Below are 17524 nucleotides of genomic sequence, written 5' to 3'. Positions count from 1 at the left end.
TGTCATGTTAAGCTTGTCAACAACAAATCCAGTCTTGGGATCATTAGAACAGCATTACCGTAATCAGTTATTAAGGCCAAGTTTAGAAGTTGAAGGTATAATAGACTGCAACACGCCCTTACCGTTTAGATTCATCTTGTTCATGCCTTTGTAAGATGTGATATGCATGTGCAATTTTTTATTTTGTCTCCTAAGAAATAACTTACATTCTAATTTTAGAAATAAAGAAGCAGTTGTTTGTTTGTCTCTTTTTAAATGAGAGCAAAATCAACCGTGCATAGTGCTTTCCAACTCTCTGATTTGTGTGCCGCAATCAGCCCATAACATGGATACTCTCTAAGGGTGTCAAACTGATCCATGAAAGGGCCGTGTGGGTGCAGGTTTTTGTTCCGACCCTGCAACAGCACAGCTGACTTGTTTCATTCAATCAGGTGAACTGGTAAGACCTCCAGTTCAGACAGTTCAGTTGATTAAATGAAACAAGTCAGCTGTGCTGTCGCAGGGTTGGAACAAAAACCTGCACCCACACGGCCCTTTCATGGATCAGTTTGACACCCCTTAGGGGACAGAGGTATAAACAATCTTCAGCTTCTAGACTTGCTCTCAAATCCCTTAAAGTTGTGTTGATTTTTATTCTCAGCAGATGTCAGTCGTCTTGATTATGAGGCTTTTTTTTTACAGAGTGACATTGGTTCCCTCCTTTCTGTCCTTTTATTGTATCCTCTCATTCAATCCTTCCTTTACATTTACTGTATGTCAGATGGTATTTTTCAAGCTGCATTAATATCTGTAAATATCCACTGCAGGTGATGTCCGAGCTATTGATTCCGTAAGTGTTTAAGGTTGAATGTCTTGCATTAAATATAAGCTTGTGATATGATCGATCCAACTTCAAGAAAATGACACTTAAATTTAAATTACATTTAGATCAAATGTTGGGTTCAATTTCTCTTCTCCTCAATAGCTTTGATGAGAGCTTGTTATCCTTTGATTACATAAAAGTAAAGGGCTGAGTGCTGAAAACAGGTTCTGATTAGTCAACCAGATATAACATATTATCAGTGCACGCTATTTCTTTATCTAACTTTTCTATGGCCCCGTGAATCATTTGAAAGACTTTTTGACTGTTTTTGGCATCTGAAAGTTGACTCGACCTACCAAAGATATGACAGCTCCTGTAGAGAACTACTGCTGATTGAGTGACGAAAAGCTCTCGATGCTAAAAGGAAAATTGGCTTGTTGCAGCACCCTGTTTCCAATGTTTCCACATTTTCAGATTCATCCTTTGAAAAGCAGGCATGCGGCTTTATTCAACATAGGAATCAGAATCGCTCTTATTTTCCTGATTTAAATGGTAGTGCTGAAGCAGGAAGTCTGCTCCGCATTCATACTGCGATAAGTCATGAACATTAATCCTGATTGCTGTAAATGAGCTGGTGAAGATGGTGATTGCACCCTCACTCAGAATGTAGGAGGTGGATGCAACAATTTAGTCAAAGGGACTAAACTCTGAACAGTGAATGCTAAACTATTCCCAACTTCATAAGCATTCATTTGGATACCAGAAGGGATTCTACCAAGTGTTTGAGCTGTACTATTGAAAATGCAAAGCCAGGACCAAATACTGTCAGTTTTGAAGCTTGCTTGTGATTTCTTACCACAGCGTTATCTGACAAAATCACTATTTTCAGTGAATTCGGTTATGCTTACCCATATGATGACCTCCCAGAGAGAAAGTCAGAATGTTAGAATGCTAAATAGTTTCTCAGATTCCGATTTTCTTTATTGCCATTGTAACGAGTACAACGAAAAGTAAAGTGCAGGCCTTTCAGTTCTCTGACAGTATCCCACGTACTCAGACTGATCATTCAATTCTGCTCCCCTGCATATACACTGGAGCAAAGACGGTGCTCTATTTCAATGGCCATGTCGAGCTGTAACCCTGGCTGGACTTAGCTGTGCATGTATCATCAGTCCTTTATTTATACTGCAGCTGCCACAACCCTCAAAGTAGGGATGTTCTTTACTTCTACTCAATAAAAGAAATCATATTTATCATAATATAAATTAAACTTTTACTCTGTTCATAGATATGGTTATTCAATTTTTAATTGGATTTGGATTTTAATTAACAATTTGTGTAAACTTCTTTACTTCAAGCTCCTTCCCCTGCCGCAGCCTCACAGTGCACGAGCACACACACAAACTGAATTACAGTAAGAGGAAATTGGTGCACCGAGGCTTTGCAATTGAAAAGAAAAAGACCCGCTGTGCAGCGATAAGCCGAATGAGAGCTGCACGAGTGCAAAAAAAACAAAAAAGTCTTCACAGTAACTGAGCGCATGAATGACAAGGACATTCATTCCATCGATGACTACAGCCTCATCAGTCCTGTAAACTTTATCATTGAATTCTGTTTGAGTGAAGTGACTTTCTGTGACAGTCCTTCAGAGAAAAATGAAAATGGACTTCCAGGAAGCCTTGACGTAACAGCTTTGTGAAACTGTTTAAAGGTGCACTTTGTTGTGATCCACCCCCTCTGTTTTCTTTTGCCTCTTACCCTCACGTCTAACCACTCACCTTTTTAACAGGGAAACAGTTAAGCAAGAGAGCCCAAAATGACACGCCTTTGCTGGAAAGCACAATATGCAAGTATCCAGCATCACTGACTCCCATCCAATGTCCTGTCAAGCTTTTAGTGCAGATAGATGCCTAACACTGAGTGTTGTAAGCTGCCATTTCTTCTGTTCCATGTTACTAATCAAGTGTCTGGGCTCATAATTTGAAATCTATATTTTTATTATGTTCGTGGCCATTTGATTTAAATGTCTCAGATGTAAGAGCTTCAACAGCCTAACGAGCTAACGTTAAAGTCTCACTTGCAGATAAAAATGTCGCCTTAAACCAGCCCGCGGACCTATGGAAGCAGTCTGGGATGTCGTTGGCCAATTACAGTATGATTTATTCTCAGAAAAATGATGCTTGGCTCAATTTAGACAACCTTGCAATATTTTTACTCCACAGAAAAAGACAAAATTGTCATTTCTTGAGCAGCATGTGGTTCAGAAATTGGCTGCCATCACAGATTGTCCACAAGAGTTCGTCTTTAACCATTGTTAAAGCACCTCCTTCCACTCTGCCACCTGTTGTAACCGCAGGTGTTCTGCAACAGTGTGCCAGTTGCGTTCATAATCACCTCCGCCACACCCCTGCTTACAGAGTGTCGGGCCCGCCTGTCAAATTTAGGGGCGAGCAATTACAACCCTTCAGATTTTTTTCCCAGCTAAAATTCCTCTGGTCCATGCTTCGCTAATTAAATGTGCCTCTACAGTATGTCACAGTAAGTGAGACTGAAATTAAGGGGGAGAGAAAATACGGTAATACTGACTAACTCATTTATTCTGTTTTGAAGGGAAGACCCGAGGAGCCTTCTCTTTGCCCAAAGGAGCTCGAAAAGTGTTTTTAAATGAAACGGAAGACTCTAGAAATGTACTGGGTGAGTCACGGTAGGTTTGTTAGCGGTGGACATCCCTGGCAGAGGGCAACTTTGCTGGCTTAGTCTGAATAACCTGTTAGTCGCGCCCTATTGAAACATGGTCAGAGGCTGCTTCCACTCACATCCCATATGCGCATAATCAGTATGCACATAAATTAAAGGAGCAGCGGCTCGATCAAAAGACTTTGTGTCAAAAATGACACCCGATGGATGTGAATAAAGCTTAATGGCCTGTTTTAATGAAACTTTTACCTGCAGGCTTCCACATCGAGGAGGAAAGTCGGCATCACTCTTTCCCGTTTCTCTTTCAAACCTCTTCGTAGAGCAACCTCTGCAACATGCGTGATGTCCACCACTGCAAACAAACAGACTTCTACATCTACTTAACTTACCTGTCTATCTTATCTTTCCTAACCCCCCCTCCTGCTTCTGCTGCTGCTGCCGCTGCTGCAAACTTGGCAAAGGTTACCTTAAGATGTTTCTCATTCCTCCTGGAGCTAGACATCTGATCATCCAAGAGAATGAGGCCTCCCCTCAAGTTCTTGGTAAGTGTGACTTTCTGCTACGAACATGTGAAATCAGAGGATGTCAAAAAAATACCTCATCGCCATCCTCGTCACGTTTCACTGGAAGACTAATGGCAACATATTCTTTAAAATCACAGCTAGCAGACTTTGCATCATTTATTTTTGGCACATCCAGACTGAGAAAAATTAGTCTTCATATTTCACATTCATTATTCATCAATCTATTTGAGCGAGGTCTCTGCTTTACGGGGTTCTGTCACCTCTTCAAAAATAGGACCAGTTTTTTTTTTTTTTTTTTTTTCATTCAATTCATCTAATTTAAGTGAATTCACAGACTCGGCCGAGCACATGTTGAATAAATCAGCATTATTCATGCACAGATGACCAGAAATATAGAATGAGTTTGTGTGAAAGTGTCTTCATATTTATAACGAGGTTCGTGTCCCCACTGCAGGGGACGTGGAACAGTTGGTCGGAGTTAGATGAGGGGGAATGTGCAGTCACGCAGGTAGTTGCTACTGTAGGGAATAAACAGTTGATGCCAATACTCGATACTGACACTTTATGGAGCTTGAGGCAGATTTACTATTCTGTTGCACGTGGCACAAGCTTTTGGAAGGATTTGCGACTAAAGCCTAATAAGGGTATTAAATCTGACCCAAAGATTTCTAAAAGCTAAGAACAGAGCTGTAGAGGTTCAATGATGTTTTGAAAAGCAAGTGTCTGTACTGCTTTATTCTTCTGCCGAGGTAAGAGCCGAGCCACAGTCATGCTTCCAGTGGTGTGTGTCTGTTTTAAGCAATAACCATTTAGGCTAATATTCAATAAGTGAAAGGATGATTTGATTGATCCCTTAATGATCTGGCCTCAGCAGCCAGGTACATTGGAAACAATATAAAATAAGATATTCGGGATGTACAAGTTAAAAAATGTATGAATGAGGGAGATGAGATAAGTGAGTAAGGTCTAAGATTCATAAGGCTGAGGTTAATAGGATTCTCTCGGCTGGTAGTTAGGCTAGTAAGCTGAAATATGATTAAAGGATGTATTACAAGATCTCAACATAGATATGATATGTATGAGATTTATTACATGATTTAAATCTCAATGATAATATGAAATGAATACATGTGGCTATTAGACAAATACAAAGACTAAATAAAGTAAACAGAAACATATAGGCAAGTTAAAAATAATAACTATAACAGCTGCTCTATGTTGACCACACCTGCAGCCCCAGAGTCAGAAGGAGCTGTTTTAAAGGTGCATTTGTCACAATAAAGGTGCAGAAGCTGTGAATGGTAATTTTTTTTAAATTCCCTGTTGTTTTCTGCACTGCAGCATTCATAAAATGTAAAAATGACTAACCCAAACCATAATCAACCATTTCTGACCTCTTTTTACAGTGTTGGATTGCACGGGTTTCAACTCGATTACAGCGCCCTCCATCATGTTTAAAACAAAGTCCCATTCCCCTTTGAGATGCCCCTCTGCTCCTCAGTGTAAAAAATCACACAAATCAGATATGATTAAAGTGCACATTCTGAACTTTGATTTTAAGTCATTTTCAAACATTTCATATTTCATATGTACATATCCGATATATGTTGAGATCTCTGTAGAAATGAAACTTTTTGTTGAAGGAGGCTATGATTAAACTACTGTAAGCCTTACAGTTAATATACTGTAAAACCAAAATAATGAGCTTAAAATGGGAATGGGGGTTATTCAGTTATTTAAGGTCAACTTGAGTTTAATTTGCACAAAGATTGAATGTTGAAAGGGACGCACGTCATTGTTTTGTTGTCTGAAGAAATTACGCCAGCAGCTTGTTTAAAACAGCTGGAACAGGAACAGGTTTAAGTCTGTGTTGCGTCGCCTCTTCTATGTTTTTTGGTTTGTTTTTTGGGGGGAACAGAAGAAACTAATTGCTGTACTTTTGTAAGTTGAAGACTTTCCCAACTTACATCATTTAGAATTTCTGCTGCTCAACACTTGGAGCCTCCATACTGGAATTTTGTTTGTTTCATAATGCACCAAATGTTTTCAGAGGGTGCCTGCAATGGACTGTAGGACGGAACAGTTTAGCACACAGACTCTTACTGTGAAACCATGCTTTAATACATGCAGAATGTGGTTTGTAATTGTCTCAGAATAAGCAAGGCTTTCTCTGAAAAAGGCGCGTGGGTGGCAGCATGTGTTTCTTGACAATCTGTTCACTGTATGACATAAGATGTACACTAATGCACCCCAATACAATCACTGAGTTGGATGCTCTCGCCTCTTTTTCTGAAAGTACGGAATTTTGTCAGACCACATCTTCCCAAATCATCCTAAATCACTGCAGAAGTGTCTTTTTTTTAAGTGCCACCACTGAGACTATAGTTGACTCTTTTGGTCCCTCAAATCAAGTTATAAAAGGCTTTTCCTTGTCATCACAGTTTTTGGCACAATATGGGCATACACAGCAATATATCAACATGTCACCTTTCTCAAAACAAACAGATATTTAGATGTTTACATGGATTGCATATCAGATATTCCATTCACGTTCTAGTTACAGAGCACATGTCCACATTACATTCGCTTATGCCTTTCTAAAGGTCGTGTCCATTCAAAGCCTCCATTGTATCTATCGCTTTGAAAGTTTGAGTTTTACTTGGATGCCTTCTCCACTGCAAAAATGTTAGCTTTTACTCCCTGTTCTGCAGCAACTCTGAAGTTGCCAGATCTTCTAACAAAAATGAGAATCCCAATCTATTAAACAAAGACCAAAACGGGGGAACTTGGATCTTAAGAGAAAAGAAAAAAACACCAGTGTGTTTTTATCTTGAAAAATGTGGTTGCCAAACTTTCTCTACTGTCACACATCAAAAGTCCATTTTTTTTGTCTTCATTCCAACTTTATCAAGTTATAGAGAGAAATGTATCACCCTTCTCCTCACCCTTGGTGGGCGGTTTAAGGTTTTAATCCGTTAGCAAATTTAGTGAAGAATAAATTTTGGATGCTCGTTAAAATGAACAGACTAAAGTGCTCCAAAACACGAAAGATAAGAAAGAGAAGTAATTTCTTCTTGGGAAGAGATAAGTCTGCGGCTTCTGTTCTAAAGAGGTAAAAAGAACTCTCTTTAAAGCCGATGTTCGAGAGCATAAAAGAGGTGGCATTATTTATTTATTATTAATGCGACTCACCCTTTCTAAGCCAAAGCAACGTGCGAGTAGAAGAGAGACAAGTCTTTGAAGTAAATGGTGTTAAAACTAAAGATACTGTGAATGTCAATGTAATGTGTTTTATGTCTAAAGCTTTAAAGCAACAAGTAAATCCCATCATAATATCAAACTCTGAAGAGGTACATTTGTCAAACATAAATGAAAGAACACCACAACCACACAAAATCCTTACAAAAAAAGATGTTTTCTCAGGAAAAGTCGGCCATGACGTCACGCTTTCAAAATGTCTTTATAAGCATTGAAAGTCGTAATAGATCGAACATCTAAGAGACATGATTATTTTTTGGATTCTAGCAAACAATAATTATGGCTGACTGATTTATGCTCAGGGAAGATGTTTTAAGTGGCATTTTACCAGAAGATGTTTTAATTGCAAACTCCGACTCAATCACACACATTCAAGAGTGTGCAATTACAGATACTCCAGTTTAAGTAAAAAAAATCTTTTTTTTAAAAAAGTGGAAACTAAACTGATGATAAAGGAAAATTTTACCTATCAGGGAGTCGATTTTAAAATGAAATAGAGTTGAGACTCGGTATGTTTAATTTCAAAGTTCTTGCTCTCTATTCTGTGGAATTAGTTATATATATATATATATAAACTATAATTGTGTATTGGCTCATATTGTTTGCAGTGTTCTTGTGCTTTTCAGAAAATCTATTTGAAATCTAACTTAGCAGGTACATCTCAGTCGTATCACACATGTCCAATATGGCTGTTGTCATGATCACACCAAAAGGCTTCACTCAAGTTGCTACAGCTCCAGTATAGAAGCTAAGGTCTATTAACAAGTGGAAAATAAATTTTGACACCCTGATTCAAGGTGCAAAGTGGATGGAGGAGCCAAAGGCAGGCTCAGAGGCAGGCAGATTGATGAAAATGGTTGACTTTATTTGAAACAGACCGAAAGCGCTGCTAAGGCAGGGAAATCCAGGAAACTGAACTCCAAACAGTGATTGGATGTATAGATGCAGGTGAGCACAGGAACAGGTGGTGAAATGGTGATTAAGAAATTAGACTAAGGTAATTAAGGACACCTAGGGATAAAGATAATTATTAGTCAAGGAAACCTCTCTGAAACGGACTAGAACTAAGAACTAGAAGCTAAACTGAACACACAGGAAGTAAATTGGAGTTAAGCTGAATGTGCAATGGTAGCGAAACAAACAGAACTTCAGCAAAGCAGAAATAACTTTACAAAACCAGGAGATAATATTGTCACAGCCCGGCTGTAAGGCTGCAACAAAGATGGGAGACAGACGAGAGTTTCCAATTTCAAAATAACTTTTATTAACAAAATTATCTAAACTAAGGAAACGTGGAAGTCAGTTGTCAATAGTGTATGCATGCATGAGTGTGTGGATGTGTAAGCGATCAAAAAACAGAACAAAACAGCAGCCGCCCCGTAACCTGGTCTAACCAAGTCAATCCAAGTGGGGGGGCGTCGTAACTGGCAGGAGAGGAGCTTTTAAGACACAAGCCCCGGGTGTGGCGCAATCAGCATGATGAGCACTCCACCTTACTCCCTGCAAAATGGAAGAAACAACAGAAAATAAGACAGGGACAACTAGTGGAGCGGAGGGGTCATCACAGTATCAAAACAGACACAAATTTCTTGGCTTGTGCACATGCATGAAATTACACAATGATCCATGTTTATTGTTACCTCCTGCAGATGGTACTACAATGAGATTCAGTCCTTCCAGGTTTGTAACTTTGAACTGTGTCATCAGCCTCTTTCACATGTACCTTTTCAAGCCGGAACTGTTAATATGTTTTATCCAAAGCGACTTATACTCGTATCCCAGGTAGGCAGGTAACATGAGGGGGTCTTGCCTACTGGAAGTAGTACCTTTCATGAGAGGGGAGGTCAGGATTCAAACTCCAGTCACCCATATGAAGGGTAGCACGCTTACCACTACACTATCCACTATATGGAGCTAGGGGGTAGAAATGACTCTGCCAATGGTTTATGATAAGAGAGGCGAAGCGCTCCTGTCTCATATGTGCTTACACACATCAAGCCGGCGTTGTGTAACTCACCACTCTAACCAATAGTGCTGACATCACTCAGATGATTCCTCAACGCCAGCTTGAAGTGTGAAAGGACACAGCAATGCAGGGATGTTCCTCCTCTGTTGGAAATAGGAGGAGGGACAGCGGCAAGTTGAACAGAACTTGTTGCTTTCAACTTTAAGGCCGATGTATGAGAGGTAACCAAGTCTCAGCTGTACAGCTGTTGTCTTATGAGTTTGAAGGCTGATGATGAGATTCTTAAAATTCAAGATTAACCTTTAACATATCCCAGAACTTACTTCAGTGTTATTTAAATGAAGGGCTCATATGTTAAACCATATGAACTTATGACCCTTTTGTTTTTTTGAAAATGGCTTTATACTCCTCTAAGCTATTGAATTATCACAACAGAGGTGATGCACATCGACTTTACGTTTTTTAGAAAGCCCAGCAGCTCAGGCATCTCCAATGCAACTCATGGCTTTAATAATATTGATTAGATCAAAACAGGTTCTATCAGCATCACACTTTGAACACTGCTGATGCACCTGTATCACTTGGAGCATTTCATCTTATGGAAACAGTAATGTGATGTACAACCATGGCGGTAAGCGATAAGCATTTATTAAATGATGTATATCGTGTATGAAATGAGCTTCTTGTGCTGCATTTACGACTGCAGCTCCACACTGATTATCAGCCCCTTCTCACCAGTTATACTGTTGTCTTCATAACATGTTGTCTTTCTTGTACAAAGTGGGAGAGAATTCTTCAGACAGAAAAACGATGTACTGAGATTAGAATGATAACAAATCATTTGAGGCAAGCAGTGAATTAAGAAGGAAGTAGCAAAAATAATGCTGACATTAAAAAGAAACCTCGGCCCTCAATCACGAGTGGTAGTGGAAGTCATTACACATATCGCCCACAACACTTTTTGAACAATAATGAACAAAATTTGTTGCTGCATCCAGAAATGGAAGATAAAACTTTAACGTGCAAAGAAAAGAGAAAAGAAACAGACAAATTAAATCCTGTCCTGTGGTCTGACAAATAAAAATGTCTAATTCTTTCGGGGAAAAAATGGACACTGTGCAATCCGGGCAAAAGGCCCATCTGGCTTCTTAGCAGCACTGTTTAGAAGCCAGCATCTGTGATGGTAGAGTGTTAGATTAGTTTCCATGACATGGACACCTTTCACATCTGGGAAGCCACACATTTCTGAACCGTGTCTACAGGTTTTGGAGCAGCATGTGATGCGATTCAGAAATGTTTTCTGGGAATGCCTTGCTTATGTCAGCAGGACAAAGTCAAATCCCATCCTGCACATATTACAACAAGATGACTGTTGGGCTAGGGTGTTAAACTGGTTTGCCTGCAGTCCAGACCAGTCATCTGTAGAAAACTTTAGCAGCTGAAATCAGGTACCAAGCAAGAATGGAAAACATTTCACTTTCTCAACCCCAGCATCTAACGTTTTAGGCATATTACACAAAGAAAACCAATAATTAACTTAAGAAAATGAGTGATGGCTTTGTTTTATTCCAGTTTTTAGAACAGTGAAACAGCATGTACTACATGTAGAACACTGGCTGATGTGGTTACATTGCTGGTTGCAATAGTCAGATAAACTGGAAGCAGTCTTTAATTTGAATGCCTTTTGCTTTGTTGATCCATCCAGTCAACTTTGACACTTTTTAGTACCCTGGCCAGACTTGGTTTGTTTCTCCAGTTGTTGTTACTTTGGCCTCTCACAGCACACGTGTCTCCTCCAGCTCGCTGAGATGGCCCAAGCAGTGTTCAGTGTCAAAGTCCATGTTTAAAGTGATGGCCTTTACTTTAATCCCTGTGGCTCTGGAAGAATTAATTAAAGAAGGCACAGGACACACATAAACACAATCAAAGTAGTTGTAAAACATTCCATGTAGAGTCTGCTTCTGGCTTTTAAAGAAGAATGTTCCTCTGAGTCCGTATTAACATTTGTTGCACTGTCAGAATTATCATCTGCTGGAGTTTTGTAAACAGCATCCATCCTTCCTGTCACTGTCATTACCTGCAAAATGACATGTGTGATGGAGTACTGATTCTCCTGACCGGCTTGTATTTCAAAATGCATTGTTTACTCAGCATTCTGCTGTTAGTTCTGCTTCTCTGTCACTCTGTCAACATTTGATGCATACTGTGGCAATGTTGACTCAGTAATTGATAAGAACTGCCTCATGGGTTTCTCCTCAGAAAGTAAAGAGAGAGCTGAAGATTTAAAGATGAACAGCAGATTTTTTAAAGTTTTTGCTCAGTAAGAACATCTCAACTGGTTTTGGACTATGTTTTCTGGTGCTCCTACAAACACTGAATAAACGAATAAGTGCACACATTTATTTAATTAGAACTTCTAATTAAGTAATTGCTATATGCTGGCAAACAGTGATATTGACTATAAAACAATGGGCTTCAACCAAGAGAAAAAAAACTGCATAATTAAATCAAGAGGTGCCAGGAGCGAGTGCTCAGTTTATTATCTGAAATGATCTGAATGCAAGTTGGCCTAGGTGCCATGGCGCCATTGTATGCAACAGAACTGGTCACTTTTTTCCAAAAATCAAGTTGTGACAAATTGTCAAAAAACTTTCGATGGAACGCTCATTTTGAAAATAATTTCAAATGACTTTGTTTTGAAGGCATTGTACTACTGACATCAACACATTTAGGCTTACGAGCCCTCTTCAAGGACTCAAAAGGACTTAATGTAGTCTTAGGTCTTTTTCATGCAGGAAGGTATTCATTCTTCAAACGTATTAGAATGTCTCTGTCAGCCCTTGTATGTAACGGTTGAGGAAGTTTTTGCTGATTGGATTCTAAAGGCTAAAGATAATACTGTGTAAACATGAATTCAGCTGGAAGAATTTGAGCCTTAAAATGTCAGCTTATTCAGAAATGTATCAGAAGCTATTGTTCGTCAAACCCTCTCTCACAGTGAAGGATGAACACTGTCAAAATTAAGCACACAGTAATAACAGCAAGTCATTGGCGCAGCAATGAATAATCCAAAAATGTCAAATAAATCCCAAAGCCCTGAAAACTCCTACGTGTGGGTTTTTTTCTCCTTTCATTGTTGTTTATTCAGGAATATTCAGATTACAGTAAACTTTAAAACAAATAGATTCTGTGTTTTCTGAAGGAGCCATTCAGACTGTAAATACTGTAAGGAACCAAATTGGGAGATAGATAGTTGAGTAGATTGTCAGAAAATATTGAGATTTTCAAAGCAATTTAAAATGGCACAAAAACCTACATCTAATTACATCAGCAACATTGGATGCAGTTTGCTTTTGAATTAACCTAAAGGACATTTAAAAAGATAAGTGACTTTTTACTTGTGCTTGCCATCATTCAGACCAAGGCAAGCTTTAGAAGGAGCAATAGGTGAAATGGGCTGGAACAAAAACGGTTGAGTTGTTTTGGGGTCTTTCAATTGACACTTTAGGATGGATTCAAATCCATCAAATTCATTTCAATGCGTTGCTACTTTTACTTCAATTTGTGTAAACTGGAGAATAAGTGTCCAGGGATAGTTATTCTAAATCAGTGTTAGAGTCGGAAGGATTTCTCTTTTTTTTGGACGACAGATTCATTTAAAATTGATGTATTTGATAAAGATGTTTCAAGCCTTCTCAGCAGCTCACAGCAATGACTGATTACAGCAATCAAGAACCAGGCAACAGGGCATTACATCCTCAATGGGAAAGGAGACGAGATAAAGTCCAGAAGCTTCATTGACCTGGGCGTGGAGTGGCACTACATCATCGAGGGAGAGGTGGAGATGCTGCACACGGATGGACCTCTGCATGACCCTGTGGTGGTTTTGGTAATAACATTTGATTTACTATTAACCTCATATTTGAATTAATGTAAAAGGCTTTTTATATGTCAATGAGCCATTTCTACCACTGAGCAGTCCACATAGTTCTATGAAGAAAGAGTAAATCATATTACAGCAAGTCTAAAGGCCTTTTTTTTTTTTACACTAGACCAAAGCACCTATATTTAATCCCTTTCTTCAATGGAAAGGGATTAAATATAGATGCAGCTGCACTCCAAATGGCTCTGCAGATAAGTTTTAATAATAGGCGTTTAACTGAAGCACCTCACATGGAGGCTTCAAAACTCACAGGACCACCAACGCATGGAAACTTGTGCTCTTAAGTCCTGCTGTGTGATACTCCCATGGCCCAATGAAAATTATAATTGGATATGTTTCTCAGAAAGTCGGCCTTATGAATAATTGTCCACTGCATCCTGAATGACAATCAAACTATTGCCTCACCTACTGTAGTATTCTGGGGGCTGTGTTTTTGACAGTGGGGGTAAACATGGTAGTGAGAATGGAGTGTTTCCATGTTAAACAGGTGCTGAAAAAAATCCTTCATATACTCTAAATTTTAGTTTAAGTCACGTTCGCTTTTAAAGGGATAGTTCGCCTCTTTTGACATGAAGCTGTATGACATCCCATATTAGCAATATTATTTATTAAATTTGACTTACCCCCTGCTGCGTCCTGTGAGTGTTGACAAAAGTAGTCGGCGAGTTGGCTGAGGTTTAAAAAATAAAGTGTTTTGCTTCTCAAAACAATATGCGTTCAAAAGAGTAATACATTTGCATCACAAAATCGTTGTGCAGGAAGTGAGTCAGCCCTCACAATCGCTTGGCGCTATTTTCTCTCCCATTGTATCACTCCGTGATTGAGGCGAACTATCCCTTTAAGGAGGTTAAAGAGGTTGTTTTCTGCAGTAATTGTACTTTCCTACTTCACTCCCACTTGGGGTTCCTAAAGGTTAAGATTAAGAAAAGCACATAGTCAGGGTTAGAATTAATTTACATGTTTAGTTTATAAGTTCCAAAATACATTGTTAAGCAGCTCTAGAAATCTCCATGGTTACGGTTTACCCATTTTTCTCCACATACTTCACAATCATGTCAAGTAAGCGTTGTCCTACAGAAAGCAATGGCCTTTGGAGACATTGCCATCTTACTATTTACAATAGTGGATGGTGAAATTGCTACATTTATGACATGTGGACAAATGTACATGTCAAATGTTCTCTGTTTAGACTGGGCTGGTAATCCACAGAAAGGCACCACCTAGAGAATATTAAATCTTTCAATTGTTATTCATGATTTTGATGAACGTCCCAGGTAAAACGAAGGCAGCAATTTACACACGAGATACTGACAGTCGAAAGTGAGAAAAACAGCACTCAGGTGACAAGCAACAACCACAGAAAGCAAAGCAACTGAAATGCCAAAACAGTTGCACAACAAAAGAGGAGATGAAGCTTTAAACTGCTGCTTTGATGTCACATTCACACTGAAACTGTGTTTTTTCCTTCTGTTCTTAAATTAAGCATATAAGCTTCTCTAGTCTGTGATTTAAAATTTTTTTTTAAAAAACGCTCACAAAAGTCCCGCTCCTATCCTCTGATGTTAGCAGTTTTGGTGCAACTTTAAGAGGAGTCAGAGCAACAATTCTACATTATGCACCAGGCAGCCAAATCTTTTTAAGCCCTCGCAATTTGAGAGCTGCGTGTTGAAGAAGCTACAGTGTACTTCATTTCGTTTCTTTTTTTTCTTCGACATTAATGTACACCCAATAAGACTTGACACTTTAATGCAGTATCCATCATTTGATCTCAAAGTGAATGTGCAGGAGTACCAACCCTGGGGAACAAAAACTGTATATCTGTCTAAACACTAATGCTCTGGAGTCTGTATGTGACTTATAAAGTCATCTCAGCAAATATATGAGTGAAATTGAGCTATTGCCCTGAAGACTGGGAGTTTTAAATTGCCTATTGAACCATTTTCTCTTCATTCAGCTTTCCCCTCATTTTACCAGGCATCAAACTTGAAGATCCCCCAGGTCCAAAAAATGAGTTCAAGGTGCTAATACAGCAGTAGCCTGCAGCAAGAAGAAAAAGTAAACTCACATTTAGATAGGATGGGAAACCCATGGGGTTCTTGTGATGCACCATCTGACAAGAGCAAGTAATTATTTTGGCTGGATAAGGAGAAGGGTTAAAAAGTTTATCCTTCCAGAGGAATTTGTTAAATGACACAGCACTGACTTTATTTTGCTTCTTTCATTGACAATTTCTATCTTATTAATTTGATATATTTTCATTTTCTTTAAAGCTTTGTTGAAACAGGAGAATCATTACCGTGTCAACAATGTATTTACACACAAAAACACACACATACCGTCCCTTCCTATGCCTCTCATTACCTTTCATTGTCTTTTCCTCAAGGACTCCTGCCCTAATTTCCTGCCTGTCACATCAGTGCCCTTCTCTGAATAGTCATTCTCTTATACGCTGGTGTCTTCATGTGATGTCAGGGATATAATTACACACGCTGAAGGGAACAGCAGATCTAACAGAAGATAATTATTATTTGTAATAGTTTCTCCCATGAGCAGGGTTTTTTTTTCAAGTGCAATTTCATGAGAGAAGTAGAAGGAAAGATGCCCTTTCAACCACATGGAGGTGGCCTCAGAGAACAGGTTTAAAGATGAGATTTGTGCCACTCTTGGGAATTAGTCACAAAAGGATTCATACTCAATTTGACAGAAATTGGAAGATAAAAACGGAATCTTGTATTATCAAGCTGTGTCCCAGGAGGGGGTTTTCAAAAAATTTGATTAGACTTTATATTCATGAGGTAAACATGCAGAATCATGTACTTGAGGCATAGAAATAACGCAACTAAACATTGGTGTCCGTTTACATTCAGAATAACACCCAAACAGCAGAATGCTGCACAGCACAAAGAGCCACAGATTAGAACCACTATGATCACGTCTGTGTCCAACTCACAAACATGGAGATAATACATCTTCTGCTGCACTTGAGCTTGTTCACACAATAACCACGTAATTATCCACCTGCTGAATGGAGTTTACACATTACAGAGCTGATGAGCAAAGCGGCTGGATCGTAGGAAACTTACATGCAAATGTCTTTCCAGACTGTGCAACTGCACACATAAAAGAGCGTGCTCAAAGTTCTGCTAATTCATGCTAAATTATTCCATTTCTTTTAAAGAAAGTAGAGTGAAAAAGAAAGTGTATCCTCTTTCAATTCCAAGGTTTTACATGTCGGGACAGAGTAAAAAACATTTGGTTCTTAGAATTAGTTGAATACAACCTCAGAGGACATATATATATTACACTGTGTCACTTAGTGAAGACTGAGAGAAAATCCTGAAGAAACTGTGTCTACCCCATGATTCAATACCTTGTATAACCGTCTTTGGCAGCAATAAGTAGAAGTACTCTTTTTCTGTATGACATTGTCAGTCTCTTACATCCCTATAGAGGGATTTTGGTCCACTTTTGTCTACAGTGTTGCTTCAGTTCATTGTGGTTAGCCGCATTTGTCTATACACAGCTCTCTTAACCACAGTATTTCAATCAGTTTGAGGTCTGGACTTTGACTGGACCATTGCAGTATCACTGCAGGAGTTCATGGTGGAGTTCCTGTGGCTGCAGAACAAGCCCAAATCATCAGCCCTCCATCACCGTACTTGACAGCTGGTATGAGGTGTTTGTGCTGATATGCTGTGTTTGGTTTTCTCTGAACGTGCTGCTGTGCATTATGACCAAACATCTCCACTTTGGTCTCATCTGTCCCAGAAGTCTTGTGGTTTGTTCAGATGTAACTTTACAAACCTAAGTTGGGCTGCCATGTTATTTATAGAGAGAAGAGGCTTTCTCCTGCAAACTGGTTCAATCTTTTTCTAATTGTGCTGTCATGAACTTTAACATTTAACATGCTGACTGAGCCCTGTAGAGTCTGAGATGTAGTTTCTGAGCATTGCATATGTTTTGGGCTGAACTGCTGAATAATCTTTCTCACTGTAGAATGTTGGACAGTTTCCAAATTGTTTGGAAATGATCTTATAACCTTTTCCAGATTGATTGGCAGCCACAATTGCTTCTTTAATATCATTACTGATGACTTTCATCCCTGCCAAAGCTTCTGTTTTTATAGATGTGCTCACGCTTGCTGATGATCAGTTAGACAAATGCACTTGATTAGCAGCCTCTAGCTGTAAGTCCTTTGGAAACAGTAAGGGTGGACTTAGTTATTTATACACAGCTTCCATATTTTGAACTAGTTTCTGTTTTATAAATGCTATGACAGTGTAATATGTTGTGGCTTTTTTTTGTTCATCTGAGGTTGTATTTACCTCATTTTA

General features: G+C 39.0%; 1 protein-coding gene across 1 annotated transcript in view; it reads left to right on the top strand.

The window, feature by feature from the left end:
* The window catches only part of adamts3 (ADAM metallopeptidase with thrombospondin type 1 motif, 3), a 173292-nt gene that overhangs the window by 136320 nt on the left and 19448 nt on the right, over positions 1 to 17524 (top strand). The window contains exons 16-17 of the mRNA XM_075467289.1: positions 3961 to 4041; positions 12973 to 13136. Coding sequence (XP_075323404.1) covers positions 3961 to 4041; positions 12973 to 13136 — 245 coding nt within the window. The remainder of the gene's footprint in view (positions 1 to 3960; positions 4042 to 12972; positions 13137 to 17524) is intronic.

Source organism: Odontesthes bonariensis, chromosome 6, assembly GCF_027942865.1.
Source record: "Odontesthes bonariensis isolate fOdoBon6 chromosome 6, fOdoBon6.hap1, whole genome shotgun sequence".
Lineage (NCBI taxonomy): Eukaryota > Metazoa > Chordata > Actinopteri > Atheriniformes > Atherinopsidae > Odontesthes > Odontesthes bonariensis.
The sequence above is the reverse complement of the archived record's forward strand: the minus strand, read 5'-3'. Positions and strand labels throughout refer to the sequence as shown.